This window comes from Culex pipiens, unplaced genomic scaffold, assembly GCF_016801865.2.
Source record: "Culex pipiens pallens isolate TS unplaced genomic scaffold, TS_CPP_V2 Cpp_Un0003, whole genome shotgun sequence".
NCBI lineage: Eukaryota > Metazoa > Arthropoda > Insecta > Diptera > Culicidae > Culex > Culex pipiens.
Genome location: NW_026292820.1, coordinates 334,235 through 351,442, shown reverse-complemented (window position 1 = coordinate 351,442; position 17,208 = coordinate 334,235). Strand labels below are relative to the sequence as shown.

General features: G+C 39.6%; 1 protein-coding gene across 5 annotated transcripts in view; it reads left to right on the top strand.

Annotated features, from left to right (window-relative positions):
• The first annotated feature begins 12,309 nt into the window (after positions 1-12,309).
• LOC120430797 (protein kinase 4-like) overlaps positions 12,310-17,208 on the top strand; it is an 85,911-nt gene continuing 81,012 nt past the window's right edge. Inside the window, exon 1 of one of the 5 annotated variants that reach the window (XM_052711373.1) lies at positions 12,310-12,451. In XM_052711373.1, the coding sequence (XP_052567333.1) occupies positions 12,323-12,451 (129 nt within the window). In that variant the 5' untranslated portion in view covers positions 12,310-12,322. The remainder of the gene's footprint in view (positions 12,452-17,208) is intronic. The other 4 variants (XM_039595916.2, XM_039595913.2, XM_039595912.1 and 1 more) reach the window with 4 other exon arrangements.

Genomic DNA, 17,208 nt, shown 5'->3' with positions numbered 1-17,208 from the left:
GTTTTTCATAATTAATGGACATTTGGTTCAAATAAATAATTATTATTCATTACAAATAAATATTAATTGCATTTTTCTCCTCATAAGAATGTGTACAAAAAATCTGGTTGGACTTGAATTTAATCAGAATATTGTAACTTTCCCTTTGTTACAACCCGCTCAGTCGCACAAAACCCCCCAAGAACACTCAAAGTCGGCTCCATCAGTTAATCTTCTCAAATGAGAGGGAGGCAAAGAGGGAAAAGACCACTTCTACGTTTTCATGGCACGTTTATCGGAGAATCTGCCCTAACAACCTACTCCCTATGCTACCTAACCGGACTTACTTGGGTGGTGTCAGTGTATGGGCCCGTTGATCAGCTACTCTCGGCGTCGCTCGTGGACATCGGGATCTGGTGCATTCCCCGACGCGTGGGTGGTCGGATCTTGTCCACGCTCCGTCCCCATCCTCGACCTGGGACCGCGTGTACTCCTCACCTCTCGTTGCCTGCCGTCTCCTCCTCGTGTTGCAGGACTACCAGCGTTCCGACATGTAGTCTTCACCGAAGCCACGTTCCCGTCCGGAACCTCGTGACACGGCGTCTCTCGTACGCATCTGCACCCGTAGTAGACTATGCGGGACGTTCGATGGACCGTGCGTGGTAGTCGTGCACGTCCAGGCACACTCCGGTGCAGTTCGTGGCGAGGAACACTTGCCAAGGGGCAATCCAGGGTAATTATCGGGCTGGTCGAACACTAGAACTCGCGGGACTTTGCCAGGTTACGGATGGCCGTACGATCGCGCAATCCCTCAGCCGTAGACGGTGGCCTTAGGGAGAGTTCCTCGACCTCGTGTGAGGTTCTTAGATCGCGGTTCTACTCACTGGTGTTAGATCTTCGTGAGCGAGTGGACTCCTTCCTGGTGCTCAAGCAAGTGAACGAGTCGATCCCGTCCAGACTCCGAAGAGCCCTCCAAGATCACGCAGATGAACGAGATTGCTTTCATCTCTGCGTTTGGTGGGTGTTGATTAGAGTAGTCAGGTTGTCGCTACTAAAAACAATGCCTAATGTGATGTGTGAGGCAAATCTCTTGTACCGTGCCATTCTATTACTTTTTTCTAGAGCTTTTGCACCAAGATTTTTGTTACAGGTATTGTAGTATTTTCGAAACTACGGGAACTATCGATATCATTTTTTATTCATCCCCTTAAGTACTGTCTACTAAGCCGTTTACAACTAAATTTACCTATTTTTACAAATAGATTGTTGAAGGATTGGATCCGTAATTTAGTCAATTTTGGAATAAGAAGACAACAACTTCCTTGGTTGCTGTGCACTCTTAAATGTATGTAAACTGTGTCCGAATCTATCATACGACCCATCATTGGTTCGGTAATCAAAAGACCTTACCAACGAGTCCAAAACATTTAAGATCTGGCAACCCTGTATCAAGTTATGACCACTTAGGTGATATTTATGTACTTTTTAGGGCCGGATCTCACTTAAATATATGTACACTATGTCCGGATCTATTATCCGACCCATCGTTGGTTAGGTAATCTATATACCTTTCCAACAAGTCCAAAACATTGAAGATCTGGCAACCCTGTCTCAAGTTATGACCACGTAAATTATATCCATGTACTTTTTTAAAGCTTAATCTCCTTTTTTTGTAAACATCTCCGGATCATTTTGTCCGGATCCATCAACCGACAAAGCTAATCAAGATATGATTATTCCAAAGAATTCATAATTCAGATGAAAAAATATTTCCGGATCATTTTTTAGAAAGTAGTGAGGAAGGCATCAACCACATAGGTCGATTAAGATAGTTCTTTCAAAGAGATTCAGGTAGATGATTTTACAAATTGTGATAATTTTTCAAATAGTAATTGTATGATCCTTTATGCTCACCAAATCATCTTCGTTCATCCGGGGCATGCTATAAAATTGGGAGTGAAATTTTTCAAACATTCAAACTTTTCGATCAAAAACCTTGCGGTTACACTTTTGCGAATTTGGTGCGGTTACACTGGTTCGGTGATGGTGCGGATTTCGCGGAATGACTCTTTTCGCAAAATATATTTCGTCTTATAAGATAAAAAATTAAAAACAACTGCGAATGAGGCTGACATTTTTTACAGCGCTTGAACATGTAGGAACGTGGTGTATTGATAAAGTTTCCTTAAGATGTCCCAACACAACCCATCAACCATAGTTGATTTGTTGATTATATGAGTAATTGCAATATTGCAATGACCATAAAAATCACTTTGACCCAATGTCACCCCTCAAACCCGATATCACGCTCACTGATGATACTGCTTTTTCACAATATATTAAGGTCCAATTATAACAAAAACAAATCTAGCAATACTTTTTTGTGAACTGAACGCAAACTTTATTTGAAGTTTTTACCCAAACCCTACCCTCCCACCCTCATTTCCCAAAAAAAAAAGTCAAACACAAAATATAGCTATACAGCAGTTTCCCACGAAAACAGCATTATTTGAAAATAAAGTTGTCCGATCTGGCTAAATTTTTTTCTTGGGGTTCCTTGGCCGAAATTAAGGTGTTACAGCGGAAGGACGACCAACGCGGTCAATAAAAAGCGGTTTAGTTTAATCGAATAAAAGCGCGTGTATTTAGTTTAGTTTACTTTTCAAGAATGAGGCGAAGTCAAGCTTCCCTCCAAATCAGCGTTTGACAGCTAGCGTGTGCACTGGCGGCGCAGTAAAGTGGGGGCACACGGGTTGCAAGGGGTTCCACACTCAATACGCCCGCTCAAACACAGCAATCCTGTTCACCAACACTGTTCAGAATCCTCCGTTTCTCACGGTCCAGTCGCTCTCGTAGCTCGTCCAGCAATTCCAGTGAATAGTCAACGTACGACAGAGCACTCGAAGCAGAATTACCGTACTCCACCTTGTAGTCTTTGTGCCACGCTGGAGGATTTCGATTCCGATCCGGTCTGGCTGCTGGAGCAGGAGCGCCGTCAATCGGCACAGGTGCTGGCTCGGTAGCAGGAACATCTTCGTCCAGCTCGGTGCAGCTCTCAAAGTCTTCGTCTTCTTCAGCGACATCGTCGTGTTCCACAACACTTTCTTCTCCATCTCGACGAATCAGAATCACTGGCACATCACTATCTTCCGTTTGCCGGATCACCCCCTCGTCAACTTCCACTGCATCCGGATTCTCCGCGAAGTCGACATGTCTTGCAACGCTCTCCTGCTTCGTTTCCGGATTCCACACCCGGTATCCGTTGTTGGAATAGCCGATTAAGATCCCTTTCCAGGCCTTTGCGTCCAGTTTCTTGCGGCGGTCTTTGGGAACGTGCACGTATACCTTGGAGCCGAACACACGAAGGTTCGAAATGTCCGGCCGCCGTCCTTCCCACACTTCGAACGGTGTTTTGTTTCCTTCGTTTGCATTCGTCGGACAGCGATTCGCTAAGTAGACCGCAACCTGGATAGCTTGGACCCAGAAAATCTTGTCAATCGCAGCATCTTCCAGCATGGCACGTCCTTTCTCGACAACTGTGCGGTTCATTCTCTCACTGGTGCCGTTCTGTTCGGGTGTATAAGGCACTGTACACTCCATCCGGATCCCCTTGCGGTCGCAGAAATCCTCGAAGGCCTTGTTCTTGTACTCGCCTCCGTTATCGCACCGCAGCCGGGAGATCTGCACTCCGAACTTCGCCGTCACGTACGCTTCATAAACCGTTCAAGCACTTCATCTTTCGTCACCATCGGGAAGACCATCAAGAAATGGCTCCAATCGTCTATGAATGTGACGAAGTACCGTTCACCGTTGGCACCTTCCGGCAAAATAGGCCCACAAACATCCAAGTGAACGATTTCAAGCACTCGCGATGACCTCTTGCCCTCGCGCGCGGAGAAAGGCTTCCGTGTTTGTTTCCCGACGACACACGGTTCACACACGACGACGCTGTTATCACCGGGCTGCGCCTTCAAACCGTCGACAAAACCTTTCGCAATCAGTTTGTTCAGCTGATTCATGTTCAGGTGTCCGAACCTGCGGTGCCACAACTGTAGGCTCTTCGTTATGCGTCCACAGGCCAACAACGACTCACTTTCGACACTTTCGATTCTGTACAGATCGAGCTCGTAAAACAGGCCGCGACGCGCACCGTTGGCAACCAGTTCCGAGTTGCTGAAGATCTTCACTGTACCTTTGTCAAACACCACTTTCATGCTTTTCTTCTCCACTTGCAGCACTGAAAACAGGTTCGTCCTCAGCTCCGGAACATACAACACGTTCGCCACCGAACAGCGCCGACGCTCACCGCCGACGATGGTGTGCAGCCGCACCGTCCCCGAGCAGTGCGCCACGATGGACTCTCCATCTTTGGCCACGGCAATCTCCACCGGGTTGGCCAGCAGCGTCAACTCATCGAAAAGGGTCTCGCCATTCACGAGGTGATCCGAGCAACCGGAGTCCACAACCCATCGCACCTTCGACTTCTCCAGTGGGTAACCTGCACCCTTCTCAGCGGCAAAACAAATCTCGCCACCACTGCTTTCAGCAGCGTTCGCCTTCGATGTTCTCCCGATCGCTGGCCTCGGCTCCTTCTGTTCCTGCATCTTCTTCGGGCAATCAGCGATCTTGTGCCCCTCTTGTTGACACCCAAAGCACTTAATCTTCTTCTTCAGTCGCGACTCCTTGGCACCGGCAAGAGCCGCCGACTCAGCATTTGTGGTGACCAACTCGACACCTATCATTGATCGCTTGGCCTACTCGTCGAGAAGACGGCACTTCACCGTTTGCATGGTTAGATTTTTCTCCTCCATCGACTCCAACGTCGTGACCACTGTCGCATAGGTCGATCCCATATTGAGCAGCAGGTTGCAGACGACATCAATCTCGGCGATCACCGCTCCCGTTCCCCGGAGCTGTCGCACCAGTCGATCGTGCTCGAGGAAGAAATCCCTCAGCGGACCGGACACATAGTAGTGGGCCATCAGTTTCCGCTGCGCGGCCATGCGACCAGCGACGCTTTTGCGCTCGAAGATACCGATCAAGGCGTCCAGAATACCCTTCGGCGTCTTGGAATCCTGCACAAGCTCCAGCTGGGAGTTGTGAATCCTCGACACCATCAGCACCTTGCACCTCCGATCCTGCTTCAGACGCTTCGCCAGCAACGTCTTTTTCGCCGCCTTCTGCTGCTCGGAATCGCCCGCTGCTTCCGTCAGCTCCGGATCGTCCACCGCCTCCACTTCCACACAGTGCAGAAGTTCGGTGTCCTCCAGCATCACCAGGAGCCGGTACTTCCAGGCGGGAAACTCGGTCCCGTCGAACAGCAGCATAAAGAACCGCTCGCCCTCGTCCTCTTCCGCCATAATTTCATTTTTACTTACTAGCTACGCGTTACTGGGCCCAACCTAAAGTGTTACAGCGGAAGGACGACCAACGCGTTCAATAAATCGAATAAAAGCGCGTGTATTTAGTTTAGTTTACTTTTCAAGAATGAGGCGAAGTCAAGCATTCCATATTACGCCCTTTTAAAATGTTAGTCTTGGTTTAAAAAATTTGAATATTGTTTTCGAAAAGATCGGAAAATTTCACAAATGTTTCATATATTAAAATTGAAAATCGGACCATTAGTTGCTGAGATATCGACATTAAAAAATGGAGGGCTGTTTGGGTGAGACTTAGAAAACATCAATTTTCCTGTTTTTAAACCTTTGCATTGCAATATCTCAACAACTAAAGGTCGTATCAACAAAGTCCAAAGAAGCAAAATATAGAGAATTTTCTCAGCTTTTCAAAAATATTTTTTTTGGGCAAAGATGTGCACTAATTTAAAAACAGTATTACACACTCATCAAAAGATGAAGACATGGTATCTCCCGTGTTGGATTATTGTTCCGGATGAGGGTCTAATACAACCACACCAAACAGTGGGATAAGCGTTGTGGAGCCTTCCGGTGGTGGGGCGTCCTCCAAATGCTAATAGGGACGTGGCGTTACATCGTGCTGCCATCTGGTTTTTTTAAGTGCAAGAGTGGAAAAGTGCTGAGTCATCGTCTAAAAATAGACGGCGTCCTATCTCGCCCAGCAAAATTCAGTCGATAAAGTAGTCAGTTTCGATGGAGAAAAAGTGGAAAACGTGGCCTAAAAATAGCGATGCCATCCCCCTATGCTAATGCTATAGATTTATGACTTGGTTAAGCGATCTGCCTTTCAAACAGACGATCAGGGATCGAATCCCGCCCGGTCACCTCGCCACCGATTTTTCGGTGGCAACTTGAACCCCCTGCTCCCTCTAGGAGCAACAGATACACACACGGTAATTAATTACCACACACACACACACATGCCGCTCCCCCCACTACAACAACTAGCGGTGGGTGAGTGGGGAATGGACGGGAAGATGACCAACCAACCACACCGCAACGCGTGAAGGAAGGAAGGAAGATTCTTCCAACAAGACCCCCAGGAGATCATCAACATTCATCAATCTCTCGGATCTATAAATAGATCTCGGATCTATAAATAGACGCACGGCTCCGTGATGGCAAGGCCGATTGAGCCAGTTAGGGTATATGTTAAGATAGAGGACAAAGAATTTAAAAAATAATAATAGCTTTATTACTCCAATTTCAACATTTTGTCTGCCTGAATCAGATGGTAGTTAATCAAATTCGTTATTAAATTGTCATGAATTGAATCCAGGTGAAAGGTTTCTAAGTGCATTTAAGTTTGAGAGTAATTTTGAGTTTAAAATTAATATGAAATACTTATATTATTTGCAGTTTCCCCCTAGGCTAAGTGATATAGGGGAAATTCTCGTATGTTTGGCAGGTTAAGAGCGAGTCCACGAGCAAAGCATACCCATCTCGCATCGACCTCACCAATCTACCTGAAATTTTCAGGGGTTGTTTGTACATATAAAACTAGCATCTGGCCAAAATATGAGCACTCTAGGTCAACGGGAAGTGGGGCAAATCGGGACACAAAGTTTGAAGGTTCAAAAACGTCAGAAATCTTAAAAATGCTATAACTTTGGCAAAACTTAATATAATTTCAAAATTCAAAATGCATCTGAAAGGGCTTAAAAAATGCAACAAAATGCAGGGAGAAGCACCCCTATTGGTTAAATCTAAAGAGAGTTATTGGCATTTTAGTGAAAAAATAGCATAATTTTCAATGTCAATCCATCCAGCAGGGCAATCTGGCCAAATCAAAAATCCGAACATGGTTTTAGCATGTACCAAAGTGGTACATATGTGTACCTTTAAGGATTTTTGATGTACTTCAAAGGTTCGATAAGTAGCCTTGCCCTGCTGGAAAGATAGCTGAAAACGTCACCAAATCAACTTCTTTATTACAGAAAAGTGATGTACCATCGATGTACCTAAAGAATCTGTGTTCAGATTTTACCTAAACTTCTTAAAAATCTCCTCCTTTAAAATGAAATTACACTGAATAATAATAAAACCAACATGTATTACAATAAAAACTAAAAGAGAAAATGTTTTTTTAATGCTTTTACAAGTATTTGAACATAGATCAATATGTGCATACATACAAATACGGATTTATAAAACAATAAATTTAAAACTTGGAGAAGTTGAAAAATATTAAAAATAATCAACAAAACTAAAATAAAAGTTGCCCGCTGTCATCACAGACAATTGTATCAATAGAAAAGTGTGTGTCTGTTGTCTGTGAACAATGTACATCGCATGTACCAACTTGTACTTGCATGAAAATAATTATTTTCTAATAAAACAATTCGAATATTTGAGAAATTTGATGAAATATTCAAATTTTTTTTATTAAAAGCTAATTATTTCCATGCAAGTACAAGTTGGTACATGCGATGTACATTGTTCACAGACAACAGAAACACACTTTTCTATTGGTACAATTGTCTGTGATGTCAACGGGCAGCTGCTATTTGAGTTTATTTGATTTATTTTGAATTTTCATCAAATTTCTCAAATATTCGAATTGTTTTATTAGAAAATAATTATTTCCATGCAAGTACAAGTTGGTACATGTGTTGTACATTATTCACAGACAACAGAAACACACTTTTCTATTGGTACAACTGCCTGTGATGTCAACGGGCAGCTGCTATTTGAGTTTATTTGATTTATTTTGAATTTTCATCAAATTTCTCAAATATTCGAATTGTTTTATTAGAAAAATAATTATTTCCATGCAAGTACAAGTTGGTACATGCAATGTACATTATTCACAGACAACAGAAACACACTTTTCTATTGGTACAATTGTCTGTGATGACAGCGGGCAACTTTTATTTTAGTTTTGTTGTTTATGTTTAATATTTCTTTCAACTTCTCCAAGTTTTAAATTTATTGTTTTATAAATCCGTATTTGTATGTATCCACATATTGATCTATGTTCAAATACTTGCAAAAGCATTAGAAAAACATTTTTTCTTTCAGTTTTTATTGTAATACATGTTGGTTTTATTATTATTCAGTGTAATTTCATTTTAAAGGAGGCGCATGGTACTTCATATTCAAAAAATCGATAAATTGTTCCACAGTTGGCCTAAATCAACTTAAGTATGGACTTTTTATACTCAAACATACTTAAAATTTTCCAAGGAACACGATCCCGTTGTCAAAATCAATATACAAAGTACTTCAAAAGTTAAGTATAAAGGGAAGTACTACTTATAAGAAGTTTAGGTAAAATCTGAACACAGATTCTTTAGGTACATCGATGGTACATCACTTTTCTGTAATAAAGAAGTTGATTTGGTGACGTTTTCTAAAAAACAGGGCAAGGCTACTTATCGAACCTTTGAAGTACATCAAAAATCCTTAAAGGTACACATATGTACCACTTTGGTACATGCTAAAACCATGTTCGGATTTTTGATTTGGCCAGATTGCCCTGCTGGATGGATTGACATGAAACCATGGCTCGTAATTTCAATTTTTATACTTTTTTATTTTTTTGCCCCCCCCCCCCCCCCCCCCCCTCTCGACTTTGGTCAGAGTCGAGGGACATAAACTTCAAAAAATATTTGCAACGGCCTAATTCAGTATAACATGGGTTACCCTGGGCTTTGTCATAATGAGTATCATAGGTTTGATGCTTGTTTGGCAAGGAGTATGATTTGATTCAATGTGGAACTAAAATCGAAGTTTTCAGTATACAGTAGGTAAAAAAAGTATTTACACCCCTTGGGCACTATGCACATTTTGTGATGAAACATGTAAACAATTTAATGTTGACAGAAACCTAGTACTACGTTTTGTTCAGAAACTCATGCCGAACATTTTGCTACAAAAAGCTCATGAAAAGATGTTTTTTATAAAAAGTTATATAACAAATACTATTACAAAAATCAAAAAAGGTGCAAAAAATGTTTGTACACCTTTCGAAAAATTAACATAAATAAAGTTATTTGTTAACAAATCACCATAAATAAACTAAATAAACATTCTGGAGTGGGTATAACACCGTTTTGGGGGTCTTTGTAACAATAGAATAGATTTTTCGTTGGAATTTCGTACCAACCCGGAATAACGTCGTCGGAAAATCCGCCGGCATCCGAACCGGTCCACAATTCACAAGTCAACCTATATTGCATCGGAAAGGACATAAAATTTCCGATCTTTTGATAACCCATACATCTAGGTTTTCTATAAAACCCACGTTTTTAAATACCTGGGCAAAAAGTAAGTTTGATCCAAGAGAGCAAAAATTACGAAAGTCCATACATTTTTGGCAGATTGCTCAAACGAAACCATAACAACGTGGGTGTCAGGTTAGGATGCGGGTATTTAAAAATTTAGTTTGTGTAGAATTAAGGATTTTAACTATAAATATCAACTTTTTATACTTTGCCTTTAGTTATTTAGGGACAAAATTAGTAATAGTGAATTTAGTAATTCTATCAGAATCGGTGATTTTCATTCAAGTAGCATAAAAACCATTCTGATTTGTCAAAATTTCCATAGAGTCTCGATCAATCAATAGTGAAATGATATCGGACTAAATTTGTTGATCTGTTGGACTAACGGTTGTTGGATTATGATTGTATCGACCATTGTTGCGAATAAAGGATCTACTGGAATTTTGACGATCAAATGGTCGTCTCTTTTTCAATTACGACTTGTAAAATATGAACTGTTAATCTATTTTTTCTGTTTTTAAAAGAAGCCAGACAGGTTTTAAAAGAAATGTTCTAGTTTTTTTTGGCTATTAATTAAAATGTCGGGGATTTGAGATAAGAGTAGCTTCCGGATAGGTTACTTTAAATCTTGTATTCAATTCAAGTTAGGTAGTTTTCCGCAAATGAATGTTGGACTTATATGAATAATTGAACATTTTGGACTTATCGATAACACACAACTGTGCATTTATTCTAGAGTCAGATCCATACAGCGTCAGTGTTTACACGGTGTATTTTTTCAAGATCTCAATGATAAAAAAAATCGGTATGTCGGTATGTCTACACATTGCCCGGATACGAATTTGAGCGTTAAACAATGCAAAACATGCACTCAAAAAAATGAGTTCGCGTAAACGTGAACAGCCTTCATGCCAACGGGAACCAGGAAGAAAACTGTTCACTTTCATGGTGCAATGCACTATAAAAGTTGAACAGTTTTCTTCCTGGTTCCCGTTGGCATGAAGGCTGTTCACATTTACGCGAACTAATTTTTTTGAGTGTGGATTATTTAATTGATAAGCTGTTTATTACCCAATAGGTTCAGAAAATTATTTTTTTCAATCCTCTGCCACATTACACCATTACATTTTAAAACATTTAGAATCAATCACATTGTGGAGAACAGTTTTCTGAACAAGTTCCATAAAAAAGAATCAGTTTTGGTTCAATATAAGCAGAGATATGCCCAATTTCCTGAAATAAATAGTGCCTTTCTCCAAAATTTCTTAATTTAGTTACTTTTCACATGATGGGCACAACAAACGGTACATAACTGCATTAATGTAAAAAAAACATGATGCGATAGACCTTAAAATGCTGCTTAAAATTTGAAATTTAACTACGCTAGATGATAGTGCTGCTAGAAGAGCTTGAAAGCAATTTTGAGTCTCAAGGGGCGATGTTATGAGTTCTGTAGCATTCTTCGGAGTGAACGATCCCCTTCGTCAAAGTTGGCATCTGGAACACAAACCGAGAGATCGCAAGGTTTTTTTTTTAAATCAAAAAGTCGTTTAGACTTGATCTGGGTGCTGAATAGTGGTTCGCAAAACGACCTCAATTTTGAACTGTCAAAGTGGAACCAATTTACTGCTCGCCCAAAGTAGAGAGTATTGTTATCGATCATTATTATTATTATTTTTTTTTTTTGCAAGAATGAAAGATGTGTGGCTTTTGAGGACCTCAAGTCGCCTTGAGAAAGTTGAAGGCGAGATTGTCATTTTTTTTTTATAATTATGAATGGAAGTTGTTTATGGTGCGGTTGTATCCATCCCGAAACAACATAACAAAAACAAGACAAAATAAAACTCATTCTACTGATAATACAAAAGCTCATTTACCAGTAAGAAAAAAGTCATGCTTGTGCTTGAACAGCCTACTACTTTGTAGATGTAAACAAAGTGAGATCATTCGAAATTCACGTTACGCATTCTCTCTATTCATCACTCAGGACTTGATTATGGCAAAAACCAAAATGCATAGAATTCTCGGATTAAATCCCACTAAACGCCGAAGCGCTAGGTCCTGGCGCAAGCAACCAATCAAGCTTAGTACACACTCACTTAGTTTATAGCGTTTTATGTTTTTTTCAAATGCGAAAAAAGTATTTTGTAATTAATACTTAGTTTCCAGTTATTTTTTTAAAACCAATATTTGAACTCATTTTTTCTTCTAATTAACATAAAGTCACACCATTGGGTGAAAGTGTTTTCCCTATGTACTAATGATCTTTAGAATACACCCTCCAAGTTGATGAGTGTGGTATTTTAGAAAGAAATAAAAATTCGCTATGATGTTTTGTTGGGACGTAACAGTGTCTTGCAACTCCCCTGTCACGAACTGTTACAAAAGTCGTATCCCCTCCCCCTCCTCTAATCGTGGTTGTACTTTATTATAAGGTTCACAATACAAATGCATTGGTCAGTGCATGGGACCTTTACATAAATCGATCTTCTGTCAATTGTATAACTGGATGATCCCACACAGTGAAAGAGTGAGACGTTTTTTATTCGAAAATCAATACTCAATAATTACTGAGATTGGGAACGCTATGGGGAACATTAAAAATACATAACTGGGGGAGTACGATTTTCAATATAAAATTATTGTCATCAAAGTATGGGCCCAACGTTATTCATATCCTTATGTGTTTTCAATGCAAACATGTTTTTTTTTCATTGTGTGAGAGCTAGCAAAAAAAAAGGAGAAAAAAAAACTGAAAAATGTGTGAGAGAGGTTGAAACGGCTCAGTTGTGTAGGATTCAGCTACATACGGACGGAGAAGAACGGCTGGTGAGTGAATCCGCGCAGGCGTGCATTGGTGTAACCAGATATGATTATAAAATAGATTTTTTTTTCTGGTTTGTCGTATTTTGCTGCTTACTGGCATCACTCTTGAATTCTTTTTATAAGAGATATTTTTTTTTCCTATTTATGTACGTTGTTTTGTATATTCTTGGCTGTACTTTAAACACATAAAGCACTCATACTAATTCACTGTAGTAATCATATCTTTTGCTATTGACACACATACAATACAAGAAAAAAATTGGACTTACGGGGAGAACGGTGGTTGTCCTCTTGTGTCCATCCAACAAGAATCGTCATCGAATAAGAAATAATCGTGGCTCTGATACATAATTACGGCTGAAGAAAAAGATTTTTTTTTATCGGTCGCCTAAATGTGAGAGGTCTGGGGTCACCCATTTGAGAGGAAATACGATGCAGAACAACGATTGGGCAGAGTTATTACAATTGGCTACCAAGCATCCAAGCAACCGTACTGAGTTCCAAGAAATAAGATGCCCATACACAAAGTAGTGGCAGATGGTCCGAGAAGGCTGCGAAAAAATCTTAAATGAACATGGAACATCCCGCCGCTTTTTTTCTTCGTATACAGCTGCTGTTCGACATAAATGGTCTTTCACTGTAGAGTTGTAGAGTAAAAGAAATAGAGTGCGTGGTCAGAAGAAAAAATGCGCTCTGGAAAGCACATAAACATTCATACATTTTTTTCGTTTCTGCACTGTCTTTTGCTCACTAATAAAAGGTGTGTTTATGTATTTTGCAACTGTACATAGTACTTGCACGATTTTTTTTCCACAGGCTACTAGCTAGCTTGCTTTATTGATTATTTCATGATAAAATTACGATAACTTTTTTTGAAACATTAAATGAAAAAGCTATTTTTGCGAGTTATTTTGGTAATGATTGACAAATTATTTGATACGAAGATGATAGAGCATGTGTGGTAAACACATGGTTTATCTCTCAAAACCCGCTCAGTTTTAATTTGGGTATATATTAGAAGAGAATTTATTTAGAGTTATACAGATTGTTAGCTTAAAACCTTTAAAATTTCATCTAATATGGTCGATCCAATTACGAGTTATGGTGAAAAACGTAAAAAATCTCGATTTGGCTCTGGGCGGGAAGGGGTTAAATTAAAACATGTAGGTTGGGCTAAAGGGTGGAAGTGGCTCCGCTTGTGGGTGCAAGTTTCATACGAAGCTGCATCTGGGGATGAATTCTTATCCTATACAGCCGGACCCTAAAATTACAGATTTCGTGAGTTGCGCGTATTCACCGACAGATGGCCAGTGGGCCTCGTCGGAGTCCGTCCATTAAATATGCAACTCAAAATTAGCATGGGAAACTTTTTTTTCGTGACGGTTTTCGCGGCATGCTCACTTCAACTGTTCTAGACTAATATTTGAACGTAGCGTATCTCTAAACAAGTTTTTTAAGAAAATGATTCTAGACTGCTCATTTTGTCGTTTTACACCGAAAACAGGCAAAAACAATAACTATTTAAGCTATTCGCCATTTTCAAAAGTTTGGCTAGATAATATCGAAGGCCGCCATCTTAGGCCCACTGGGCCCACAAAAAGGAGTACGCTCAGTTTGTATGGGAGCTGTCAACATGCTCCCGGGCTGATCCTATACCACCTAAGTACAGTATGGTTCCGCACAGTTCGGGTGCAAATGTTCCAAAATTGCATAGTAAATGAGCTGATATTGCCTATTTATCAGCGTTTTAAAACTAACAGATTGAATGAGTCATCAGTTTTATGGTTCTTAAAAAATAAAACACATTTTTGCACAATTGGATTCTGTAATTGAGTTTAAAATACCCATTTTATTACACACACTAAACATACTCAGAAATGAGTATACGGGGCATTTGACAGATTCTGGCTGGCTCGAGATCGAGCCTGAATCGAGTCGAGGCTCGAGCCAAAATTCTCAGTGAGTTTGTTTTTATTTCTCTGTTATTGGATTTTCTTGTAATAATTTTGAGTAGCATTGTTAATTTGATTTTGGTTAACCGCGGTAAATTTTCTTGAAATAATTTGAACTGTCAAATATTATAACAGCTAATTTGGTTGTTTTAGTATCAAGTCCTGACTTCCTGACAATAACAGAAATTGAACTTTTTCAGTTGTTTCCACCTGCTTGGGATTCTCGTAGCTTAGGACGCTTATGAAATGTTCCACGCTTTTCGTAAAGTCATATTTTAATTTTATTTAATTGTTTTGGCATTTACTACAGCATCCAAATAAATTTGAAATGAATGTTCATGTGTTAACATAGTTTTTACATTGATTACATGAACTTATATCTAAATATTTGATAAAACATGATGAGGTGTCCGGATCTTGAAGCGTCCGGGAATTCGACGCATGACATTATTTTATATTGATGCTAATTCCAAGAGGACCTGACCCATTGCAAAATATCAACCTGTCAAATTATTTATGTTTTGCATGAAAATAAATAACAAAAAATTGCTCTCTGGTATGCCTGTGAACGCTGGATGTTAAAATTTACATATGATGTTAGGACCCTGTTTTTCAAAGTTGTGATGTCTTGATGGTATGGTTACAAGGGCAATTTCTCCTTTTGTCCAATATGGTCGTCTTGCTCCACTTTCTCCTATCTATAACCAATCCAGAAAGGAAACGATCACAAGTTGTGTTGGTCTGATCCGGAAATTGAACTCTCGATCTAAGCATTCAACAAATATCTAAGAATGTTTAAAGTTGATATCTATTTGGCAAATTTAATCTTCAAAGCATTTAAATGTTTCTATCAAAAGATATGAAATAAATTTTGTTAGATGCAGTTCCCGAGGAACCTGGAAACATTTTGTGCATCGATTCACCATGTATGATTTTAGTTTAAACATAAGTTTTATGCCTACACTGAAACCCCGATGGTTTGACACCAATTGTTGTCAAACAAACGGGGGGGAATAGGGCAGCGAATGACCAAGAATGTTAAAGCTGCCAGAAATAAATGAATTAACAACAACAACAACAACGGGGTAACTTTTAAGTTTGACACCCTCTTTACACGGAGCTCACACACACTACCAAACGTTTGGTATGATAGTAAGTGTGAGTACCGTGACAGTTCGTCACTTTTTAGTTTGACTTTGACCAACCAACCGGGTACAAACTAAAAAAGTGTCAAACTAAAAAGTGACCAACCACCGGTGGTTGAGTGTAAACCTTTGTGATCATGGGCAGTTAAATCAATGAAACATCGGTTTCTGTGTAATTTCTGCATCAAATATGGCTTTATTGACATTTATTTTCGTGGTCTCCTTTTCTTCCTGAATTTTTAACAATTTAGTTTATTAGTTTTCATAGTATAAGCAGTAGGGTGCTCCAAATTCGGGCTTCCTACGGGCTACCCGCTGAAATCAAATATTGATCCATCACTAGGCTAAATTAAAAATTTGATCTCATTCTTACCACGGGAACCCGTCCCTCTAATCGCTTGAAGATTGTATGGGAAGAATCGTGAAATTGTATGGAGATAAGCAACTTTTTCAGTTTTTTTACCTGTTGAAGGTGCAATAACTATCCAATTCATACCAATTATCAGAACTTCATTAAATTTGGAAAAAAAACTATCCAGAAGACACCATATTTTTTGGATTTTATGCTAAAAAACTATTAGCTTCCAAAAATGACATTTTTTGCGCGGCCGGCTCAAAGGGCAACATAACATGAATGCGAGTTTTAAAATAACAGTTTCTAGGTAGCCCCTTAGAGCCGTCGACGCGGAAATGGTCATTTTTTGAGACTTAATTTTCAAGCAAAACATTGTGTCTTTTTTTCTTTTTTCCAAATTTAATGAAGATCTTAGTCCCGAGAATTGGAAAGAATTGGATAGTTATTACGGCTCCCACAGGTAAAAAACTGAAACTGCTTTTCTCCATACAATTTGGCGATTCTTTTCATACAAACTTCAAACGATTAGAAGGAAGGGTTCCCGTGGTCAGAATGAGCTCAAATTTTAAATTTAGCCTAGTGATGGACCAATCTTTAAATTCAGCGGGTAGCCCCGAGAAAGCCCGGCCCTAATAATCAGAGTCTTAGTCTAATGTTACATAATAAATAAAAAAAATCATGCTTGATGGATGAAGCTAAGGTTTTCCCCTTTTTCGATTTTCCATCTTCTGGACGGACTGATGAATACCGAGAGTGGATTTAAGTTTGGAGCTAGTGTTATGTATAATATTTACTCTTGACCAAGAGTTTTTTTCCGCGCGTTTGCCACTATGAAACAATACATAGATTGAAATACAGCTGAATGGCTGCGGTTCGGCGTGGTTTGCAACATACACATATATTATTCTGAAAAGCTTAAGATTAGCCAAATCAATAACCTCCCTTTAGATCGCACCAATATAAAGTATTTGCCTTTCCAAGCTGCCACTTTTGATGTTGGTGTGCTTTGGTTCTGCTCAATTTCAGGGTTGCCAAATATATTTTATGTTTTGCAAAACATTTTCATTCCTTGAAAACTCAAAAATAAGGAGGCATTGTTTCAGAATTTGGTCTGTTTGTTCGATAGCTCGTATCAAGTTGCTCCGATTTGGAAGAAACTTTCAGCTTGTTTGGTTGGTTTCGATTGTCCATTCAACTCTCGATTCCCGGGAAATTTAAAATGTCGAGAATCGTCACCCATCTATACTCAATAGCCTGTCCCATTTTGAGGTCATGTCGAGGAATTCTAGGTGCTCAGTTCTTAAATGA